Below are 10,023 nucleotides of genomic sequence, written 5' to 3' on the forward strand. Positions count from 1 at the left end.
GAATTTAGCTAAGAAACAAACATAGAGAAATGATGTTTCACCGCTTACAAGAACCAAATGTTACATCAGTTCTTCTTCTCTATATAACATAAAGTCAAAACTTTGATAATTAACATCTAAACATGTGAGTAACTTATTATATAACACCAAGCAGAATAGAAAATCTGCAAACTCACTCAAATATTCATTACAACCCATGATAGGTGTACATCATTGAAGTCACAACATCAAATCTGAACCCATCAAACTTGTATTCTTCCAGCCACCATCTTGCATTTGAAAGAAGAAACCTTTGTACCTAAAGCAACAACTAAAAATTAATATTTACAAACAATAGGATGGAAGGAAGCCAAAATCTTTCAACTAGCTATTGTTTAAGAGAAGTTTCAATAGAAGTACCAACTTCCCAGCTTCCACAATTAAAAAGGCAAGGATCCCACATCCAGTGGTGACACTTTGACCCTGAGTGGAAGTAATGAGCATTGGTTCAATCAAACATGTTCAATCCATCTAACACATTATTAGATGCATGGCTGTACTCATCAAACATCAGTTAGACACAAAGATGGATGACAAAATTAATTAATAACTTAATTTAACTAAAGAATAAAAATTAACTGAAACTTATAGCAAAAGATTACTTACTCAAAGCAATAGAGCAAATACTTGAATAAAAATTTGCTACAGCTTAGAAAAGAATTTAACATTAACAACATGCAAAAGATAAAAAACTTTCATTGTAAACAATACAGTAAGATTCCATTTGGTAGTTGTTTTTGCTACTAGCTTTTTGCTTCCAGAAGTAGAAAGTACATTTGGGTAGAAAAGACAATAATACTTTAAAAGAATTAAAAATAAAAAATATAATCTCTTGTAGAACAAAATACTATGATTCCTCTTTTAATAGAACAATTATACTACAAATTCTATTGCATTTAATCATATATATTTTCAAACAATTATGACTTTGCTTTCTCCCTTTTAGGTTTGTTCTTTAGAAACCTTTTAGGAAGCCAAAAACAACTAGAAAAAAAATAGTAACAGTAATGACCAATAACAGCCTAAATTCTCATGGCCATTTTTGCATCAAGTCTATTGGAAGAATGACCATACAGTCAAAGCAAGAAAAGAAGAAGAAAAAGAGTTTATATTTTCATTTTTGGTACGAAAAAGCTGGGAAAAATCGTTTGCACAAAAACTGTAACAGCTAATAAAGCTAAAGGGTGTGTTTCTAGAAATGATATTCTCCTGCAAGTCCAATTATTACCTGTGCACAATATCCATAAGAACAAGTAGACCCAACTTGTGAGCCTTATCTATCAATGACTTAAGATCATCAGGGGTTCCAAAACGACTACTTGGTGCAAAGAAGTTTGTCGCATGATACCTGCAACATATTAAATGCAACTTGTTAAAAGTAGAAGAGGTTAGTTTCCATAACCAAAACTGAATTTTGAAGAAATATTTCTATTTACATCCAAAACATAACATTTTAGTACAAGTTAACAAACATAAACAGTAACAAATAAAGATGAGCTGATATTTTGATGGAGATAATACCCAAATCTAGCATAATACGAGTGCTCTTGAATAGCCATGATTTGAACAGCATTATATCCAAGTCTTTTAATGTGGGGAAGCACATCATCTCTAAAGTTGGCATATGTGCTAATTATTGGCTCCTGCATCTCAGAGTTGATAACATTAAGAAAACTAGGAAATGGATTAACCATATCAAAATGTAGCATGAAAGATAAAGACTGAAGGTGTTTGTGGGACAAATTTTCTTTGAATGACAGTATGATGAAAACTAGAGATAAATTTTGGTTTAATTGCAAATTTGGGCTGCTTAATGGGTTTTAGAAATGGGTGAAGAATCATAATAAAATGCAATCAAACCAACTTCCATGTTATTGATTTGAAACTGTTATTTAAATATAAAAAGAGACAATAAATCACTGCCAATGTAACTCGACACACATGTTTACATTCAGATTCAACATTAAGCTAAGTGTTTTAACAAACCAAACTACATAACTTTTAACTTCTTTCAGCATGTGCATTTAGAGAAGATATAAGCATTTACTTATGAACGGCTGGTATTGCAAATACTACAGTTTCTTAAGGCATACATCATAGAGCACATTGTTCAGAGTCAAAGAGAAAAGCAGGGGAGACAGTAGCTCATTAAAAGCAACACAAATGATATGTAGTTCATCAATACATACAAAATTGCAAGAAAGCTGCCTCAGAAACAAAGTGCGGAGTTACTGATATTTTGACAGCACCAACTCCATCTTGTGACTGCATTATTTATGTCATGTATAGAAGGAGAAGATTCAGAAAGCAATCAAAGAAAATCACTTGTAGGTGCACCTACTAAAGTATTGCTCAATTATTATGAACTTCACTTAATGTCAAGTAACCCATCAATGGCAGATCAGTTCTTACAGACATGGAAAAGATCAATTCAATGCACGAGAAAGCATAACATACCCGACTCATAATATCTACATTAGGGTTCCAATTGTTAAAATTTCCAATCAATGCTGCTGACTGAAAAAGAAAATGCAGTAAAATAATCACAAAAATTGAAGAGAAAACAAAACACCTAGAAGTTAATAGGACTTTTTTGATTGCATAGAAGTTAGTAAGATTAATGGTTAAAATCTCAAAATGTTAAAATGATGCATAACAAACCCTAACTCCTGGTGTCCACTCCCTGTAAGTTATTCCTGTCTCACTGAAAGCTAGATGAGATTATATAAAAAAACAGCAATCTCTAAAGTTGGCATATGTGCTTATTGGCTCCTGCATCTCAGAGTTGATAATATTAAGAAAACCAGGAAATGGATTAACCATATCAAAATGTAGCATGAAAGATAAAGACTGAAGGTGTTCATGGGACAAATTTTCTTTGAATGACAGTATGATGAAAACTAGAGATAAATTTTGGTTTAATTGCAAATTTGGGCTGCTTAATGGGTTTTAGAAATGGGTGAAGAATCATAATAAAATGCAATCAAACCAACTTCCATGTTATTGATTTGAAACTGTTATTTAAATATAAAAATAGACAATAGATCACTGCCAATGTAACTCAACACACATGTTTACATTCAGATTCGACATTAAGCTAAGTGTTTTAACAAACCAAACTACATAACTTTTAACTTCTTTCAGCATGTGCATTTAGAGAAGATATAAGCATTTACTTATGAACGGCTGGTATTGCAAATACTACAATTTCTTATGGCATACATCATGGAGCACATTGTTCAGAGTCAAAGAGAAAAGCAGGGGAGACAGTAGCTCATTAAAAGCAACACAAATGATATGTAGTTCATTAATACATACAAAATTGCAAGAAAGCTGCCTCAGAAACAAAGTGCAGAGTTACTGATATTTTGACAGCACCAACTCCATCTTGTGACTGCATTATTTATGTCATGTATAGAAGGAGAAGATTCAGAAAGCAATCAAAGAAAATCACTTGCAGGTGCACCTACTAAAGTATTGCTCAATTATTATGAACTTCACTTAATGTCAAGTAACCCATCAATGGCAGATCAGTTCTTACAGACATGGAAAATATCAATTCAATGCATGAGAAAGCATAACATACCCGACTCATAATATCTACATTAGGGTTCCAATTGTTAAAATTTCCAATCAATGCTGCTGACTGAAAAAGAAAATGCAGTAAAATAATCACAAAAATTGAAGAGAAAACAAAACACCTAGAAGTTAATAGGACTTTTTTGATTGCATAGAAGTTAGTAAGATTAATGGTTAAAATCTCAAAATGTTAAAATGATGCATAACAAACCCTAACTCCTGATGCCCACTCCCTGTAAGTTACTCCTGTCTCACTGAAAGCTAGATGAGATTATATAAAAAACGAGCAATCTCTAAAGTTGGCATATGTGCTAATTATTGGCTCCTGCATCTCAGAGTTGATAATATTAAGAAAACTAGGAAATGGATTAACCTTATCAAAATGTAGCATGAAAGATAAAGACTGAAGGTGTTTGTGGGACAAATTTTCTTTGAATGACAGTATGATGAAAACTAGAGATAAATTTTGGTTTAATTGCAAATTTGGGCTGCTTAATGGGTTTTAGAAATGGGTGAAGAATCATAATAAAATGCAATCAAACCAACTTCCATGTTATTGATTTGAAACTGTTATTTAAATATAAAAATAGACAATAGATCACTGCCAATGTAACTCAACACACATGTTTACATTCAGATTCAACATTAAGCTAAGTGTTTTAACAAACCAAACTACATAACTTTTAACTTCTTTCAGCATGTGCATTTAGAGAAGATATAAGCATTTACTTATGAACGGCTGGTATTGCAAATACTACAATTTCTTAAGGCATACATCATGGAGCACATTGCTCAGAGTCAAAGAGAAAAGCAAGGGAGACAGTAGCTCATTAAAAGCAACACAAATGATATGCAGTTCATCAATAGATATAAAATTGCGAGAAAGCTGCCTCAGAAACAAAGTGCGGAGTTACTGATATTTTGACAGCACCAACTCCACCTTGTGACTACATTATTTATGTCATGCATAGAAGGAGAAGATTCAGAAAGCAATCAATGAAAATCACTTGTAGGTGCAACTACTAAAGTATTGCTCAATTATTATGAACTTCACTTAATGTCAAGTAACCCATCAATGGCAGATCAGTTCTTACAGACATGGAAAATATCAATTCAATGCACGAGAAAGCATAACATACCCGACTCATAATATCTACATTAGGGTTCCAATTGTTAAAATTTCCAATCAATGCTGCTGACTGAAAAAGAAAATGCAGTAAAATAATCACAAAAATTGAAGAGAAAACAAAACACCTAGAAGTTAATAAGACTTTTTTGATTGCATAGAAGTTAGTAAAATTAATGGTTAAAATCTCAAAATGTTAAAATGATGCATAACAAACCCTAACTCCTGGTGCCCACTTCCTGTAAGTTATTCCTGTCTCACTGAAAGCTAGATGAGATTATATAAAAAAAGAGCAATATCAGCTTATCATAAAACAACTTCTAAGACCAAAAAAAAAAAAACATGAATGGAGAATAACGTTTTTACTAAAAATTAAAGTTAACAAGATAGCTATTAAGCAATGTAATACAAAGAAATGATAAAGGAAACAAGGAGAAGACATTCACAAATAAATAAATAAATAAAATAAACATATAAAAGTGAAATAATAGAGAAAGAACTAATTCTAAGGGCTTTAATAAAATTCTCAATTTTTTCTTGCACCAAAAAACCAAATATTTGCTCCACACTTTGTTAAGCATCAAGGAACTAATTTCTTTCTTAGATTGTTCTACCTAAATTTTAAACATATAAAAATAAAAGATCTAGAAAATCATGTACATTATTCCCACACAAATCAATCACAAGAATATTCCAACACTAATTTTATTTAATTGAAAATTGCTCATTTGAATTGGAAAGAGTAATAAATCAAAACAAATTACATTTAGCGTAAAAAGCAATAACATGTAACCATGGGAGCTACAATTAATATGGAACATTATAGTTATGAAAAATAAGCACATGCTAACGATTAGATATTTGGAAGAATGGTAACCTACATGTGAAGTCGAGCTTCTCATAGCCAAGAAAAAATGCCTCCAAACTACCTTCATACTTATCAATTTCTTATAATATTTTCTTTTACTGTACATACCTCTAATTAGATAAAATATACAAAATAATAAAAATGTCAGTAGCACATACCTTACCTACAACATCATTAGACAATTCCATATTCATTTATCACTTTGCTAAATACAAACATTGTAAGAGGGTCGGGTCAGGAGCATCAAACCTGAGTTTTCCGTTTTTTGTATCAAATGCAACATTTTCTCTCCAAAAAAGACACAACCGGCCACTCTCCCCTAACCCAGATCCCGGCGACGGTAGCCGACCCGGCCGCCGTTCACCGCCTCCGTTCGGCGTCAGTTGACTCCAATATTTCAGTCGTGGACTCCTCTCTTCCTTCTTGTCTCAGATTCAGCCTCTGTTTTTCGCAAATCACCTCATAATAGCTTAGATCTGAAACTTTAAGCCGAAATTTTAAACCGCCGTTCACCCTCTTCTCGCCGTCCGGTCGTCCTGAAACCAAAGGATGTTGTTTCTCCCCTTCCATCCTTCCTTTCTACCGGTTCAGATCATCCAAAAGTGTCCTCGCCCGCGCTGACCTCCATACGCCGCCGTCGCTCCCACCGCCCAAAAAAATAGCTCTTTTCTCTCCTTTCCCAAAATCTTAAAAATACTCTCCCAAATCACTCATAAAAACAAAAAAAAATGCCATGACCGAAAGCCGCTTTTCATCCTCAACGGGCCCTTTTCTGCTTCTTTTTTTTTTTTCCCGATGGATTCCTCAATAGAGGACTGTGGTTGTCTGCAATTTTTTTTTTTGGCTTTGTTGTCTTGGTTTTTTTATTTTTTGCTTTTGGCTTTGACAGTTGCTATTTATTTGTTGGCAGTTTCGATGGCTATCTCAGTAGGGCTGTGGGTGGTGGGTAGGTGGGAGATGGGAGCTGTTCCTTGGGGGGGGGGGGGGGGGTAGTTGGGAGATCGGTGGGGTTGGGTTGGTGATCGGCTGGCAAAGGAAAGGGAATGGGATGGTGGTACACATGGTTGCCGGTGGAGGCAATGGCTTGTTGGATTTTTGGCATTTGCCTTCTTCGTCCAAAAATTGGCCTCCAGAAAAAAATGCCTTTCAAAAGTTTTTTCAAAAAAGATTGGCCTCCTCTCTTGCCTCAATTTTTCGCCAGATCCAGTTCAAATCCCCAATTTTTTTAGATTTGAGAAACACTTTAATTCAAATTTTCGATTCTATGAGATTTGAGAAAGACTTTACAATTTTTGTGCTGGCAAGTTAGACAACAATACAGTGGGCAATCGGCTTGAATTCAACAGTGGAATTATTTGAATTTTGATTGTTGAGACTTTTCAAGCTTTTTGTTTTTTTTTTTTTATTATTATTATTATTTTAACTTTTTTTAAGAAATTAAAATTAAAAAATAAAATAATAAGAATTCAAAATAAGATAGGCTACAGTGTTTGTGCTCTCTCAAATAATCTGGATAAAATAATTTTAAATCCAAATTAATTAGAATGAGATTTAATTTGTTCAATTTATTTGATGTTTAATAAATTAGAAATACTTATTGAGATAATTATTAATGATAATATTTTTTAAATCGAGTAGATTCAAATAAAATAAAAATTGTTTAACAAATTATTTTGATTCAATTTTAAAATTAATCCGAACAAAATTTAATAAATACATATTTTTTGTGTCATATGAAATGAATTATTGTGTTTTGAAATTGATCGATTTATGGTTTATGTTTGGCAACAAAATAAATATTAGTTTCAATAATTTCAATTAGTCATGTAGTTGAGAATAATGTCGAGGCAAATGCAATAAAAAAATTTTTTGCAAAATGAGATAGCCCTGTTTTATTGGGTCAGCCTCAAATATTTTATATTTAGAAGATTAGCATTTGTTTTCATGTTTTGTGCTTTTAAGCAACTTTTATCCAAAGAAACAAGAACAAAACTTTAGAGTATTAAATTGTACATAGCTTGAAAAGTCACGAAGCTGTCACCTTTGAAAACTTTTTTAAAAAAATTTTCTTTCTAAGTTTGTACATAACTTTCCATTGTCTTTTTCCTTCATGCAATTTTTTGTAATATTGTGCTTTGATCAAGTCACAAACTTGGACCCTTTGAAATAGTCTATCTTGGCCAATTATATCGAATTTGTTACCTGGAATGATTTTCTATCTATGTATATTTTATTTTCATTTAGTAAAAGTTAAAGCAAAAGCTTTATTTCAATCTATGAAGAGGCAGGCCAATGATATTTTGACTGAATGTTGTATAGACCCAGATTGTAAAAGGGAATATACCTTTTTTTTTTTATAATGTAGTTAGGAAATCAAAAGCTTTACTTGTTAACAATTCTAGATATGATCATTCAATGGATCCAAAATTCAACCAATATGTCAAGTTAGGCAAAGTTTGTTCCTTCAAACATTTTCTATATCAAAATCCAATACTACTTTTAAAGGTAACTGCCCAAGAAAACACAACTGTGAAATTTAGACACAAGATTATTTTCATTGAGATTTATGGCAAGCATGGATCACTTTTGATAAAAACGGAATTTAGATGGAGATACACCTCTACATATTGCTATAAAGGCAAGTTGGAAAGAAACTAATAAAAATGAAATCATTAGCAAGTTTGAGATTCTAACAATAGTTAACAAGGAAAACAACATAGTTTTGCATGAAGCTCTCAGGAATGTTCATCTTAGAGTGGTTCAACTCTTGCTAAAGGTTGATTCTAAGTTGTCTTTTTTAGAAAATTTTGCTAGTGAATTACCTTTGTATCTTGCTTTCAGAAAAAGAAAGCTAGAGATAGTGAATGAAATTATGACATCAACAAATAAGTTCGTAGCTTATGGGGGTTCAGATGGCGAAACAGCTTTGCATGTTGCTGTCATTGAAAGCCATTATGGTAATTTTCATATTTGGTTCATTTTTTTTCACAAATTTCTCTTACACAACATTGTAGTTCTTACTATTTCAAAACTCTTGCAATTCTAATTTCTATACCAAAATAGAGATATTAGATTTCTGCTAAGTATTTCCCTTTGATAGTGCTTATGGTTTTCTTTATCTTAACAAATTTTTGGTGTAAATGTAAGGTATCATGCAAGCCTTCCTAAGAGCCAAACCACGTTGATCAAAGAAGTTGACCATCATGGAAGAACCTCTCTCCACTATGCATCATCTCTAAGAAACCATAAAATAGTGAAACAATTATTGGATCTTGATAATAATGTTGTATATATATTGGACAAACATGGTCACTCACCACTTCATGTTGCAGCTAGCAATGGTCATGTTAATGTTATAAGAAAGATCATTTAAAAATGTCCAGAATTTATAAAACTTCTTGATTTATGTGGGCGTAATGCTCTACATGCTGCTATCCTTAGTGGGAAAGGTAATGTCATCAAGTATATGCTAGAAACAACAGAAACAGAAAGACTCATAAACCAGCTTGATAATGTTGGAAATACGCCTTTGCATTTGGCAACTATTGGAAGGAAAATTTGGATTGTTCGATACTTGATATAGGATAAAATAGTGGATCAAAGAACCAAGAGCAAAAATGGCCAAACTGCATTTCATATTGATCATTCCATAAGAGAATCATGTCTAATAGTTCCCAAGGTAAGAAGATAATTGACTAGCTTATATTTTTTTATTAAAAAATTAGTACATAATGCACTTTTTTAATCTTGGTTGTCACTTTTAACTGTTGTTATATGCAAGACCAATTCATGCATACCATATCAAAATTTTGATCATTACTATATTGTAGAAGGCAATCTCAATTATCTAGAGAAAATTAAGCTCCCCACCTACTTGGAACATCAAAGAAGACATTCCTCCAAGCATAAACCATGAAACAGAAGATGCCAAAATGCAGTCTTACAAGCAAATGGGATAGTTCCTTAAATCATCTTCATTTAAGTACTTAAAAATTTTTATGATATAAAATATTAAATTATTATTTACAAACCCTTAAAATCAAGAAATTTGTTATAAATATATATTATAGAGCACGAAAATTGTTAACTAAATTATAATTCTAATATAATAAAAATAATTTTAATACTTTTATAGTAATAAAATTGAAATAACTATCATTATACTAAATTAAATTGGAAATATAAATTTAAGTTTGAAAAAAATAAATATAACAAAAATTTTAAATTAAAATTCTAATAAAGAATAAATATTTAATCTTTCTCTATTTTAACTTTTTTTAGAAGTTTTCTTTTAAGTTTTTTGGTTTTAGGTCATCATTTTTTTTCATTTTTTATATATTTTTTCTTTTTTTAAAAATTTTTTTAGATAATTGTTTTCTATCACAATCAAATTGAATTTTGTACTTCTTTT

The 10,023-nt window shown here is 31.5% G+C and overlaps 1 protein-coding gene across 3 annotated transcripts; it reads right to left on the reverse strand.

Moving 5' to 3' along the window:
- Positions 1 to 1,370: 1,370 nt before the first annotated feature.
- On the reverse strand, positions 1,371 to 6,983 carry LOC111318376 (uncharacterized). 3 transcript variants are annotated; one of them, XM_089741917.1, is made up of 8 exons: positions 5,862 to 6,980; positions 4,962 to 5,011; positions 4,758 to 4,817; positions 3,626 to 3,685; positions 2,497 to 2,556; positions 2,229 to 2,304; positions 1,561 to 1,682; positions 1,371 to 1,387 (listed from the first exon to the last, which is right to left on the reverse strand). In XM_089741917.1, coding segments are annotated over exons 1-7 (342 nt in total). In that variant the 5' UTR covers positions 5,896 to 6,980; the 3' UTR covers positions 1,371 to 1,387; positions 1,561 to 1,680. The 3 variants fall into 3 exon arrangements, with proteins under 3 accessions (XP_089598043.1, XP_089598044.1, XP_089598045.1); XM_089741919.1 differs by lacking the exons at positions 1,371 to 1,387; positions 1,561 to 1,682 and adding exons at positions 2,701 to 2,811; positions 3,358 to 3,433 and having other exon boundaries at positions 2,228 to 2,304; positions 5,862 to 6,983; XM_089741918.1 differs by lacking the exons at positions 1,371 to 1,387; positions 2,229 to 2,304 and adding an exon at positions 3,358 to 3,433 and having other exon boundaries at positions 1,607 to 1,682; positions 5,862 to 6,982.
- Between the last annotated feature and the right edge of the window lie 3,040 nt (positions 6,984 to 10,023).

Source organism: Durio zibethinus, chromosome 13 (assembly GCF_047325235.1).
Source record: "Durio zibethinus cultivar Kanyao isolate XHJ-2024 chromosome 13, ASM4732523v1, whole genome shotgun sequence".
Taxonomy (NCBI): Eukaryota; Viridiplantae; Streptophyta; class Magnoliopsida; order Malvales; family Malvaceae; genus Durio; species Durio zibethinus.

Excerpts from the sequence above, each read along its gene's own strand:
- LOC111318376 (XM_089741917.1), bottom strand. The coding sequence starts at position 5,895 with ATGTTGCATTTGATACAAAAAACGGAAAACTCAG. Across the intron at positions 5,012-5,861 it reads ACAAAAAACGGAAAACTCAG|CTTTCAGTGAGACAGGAATA; the intron begins GTTTGATGCTCC and ends AATCTCATCTAG. Across the intron at positions 2,305-2,496 it reads ATGTAGATATTATGAGTCGG|TCACAAGATGGAGTTGGTGC; the intron begins GTATGTTATGCT and ends TAAATAATGCAG.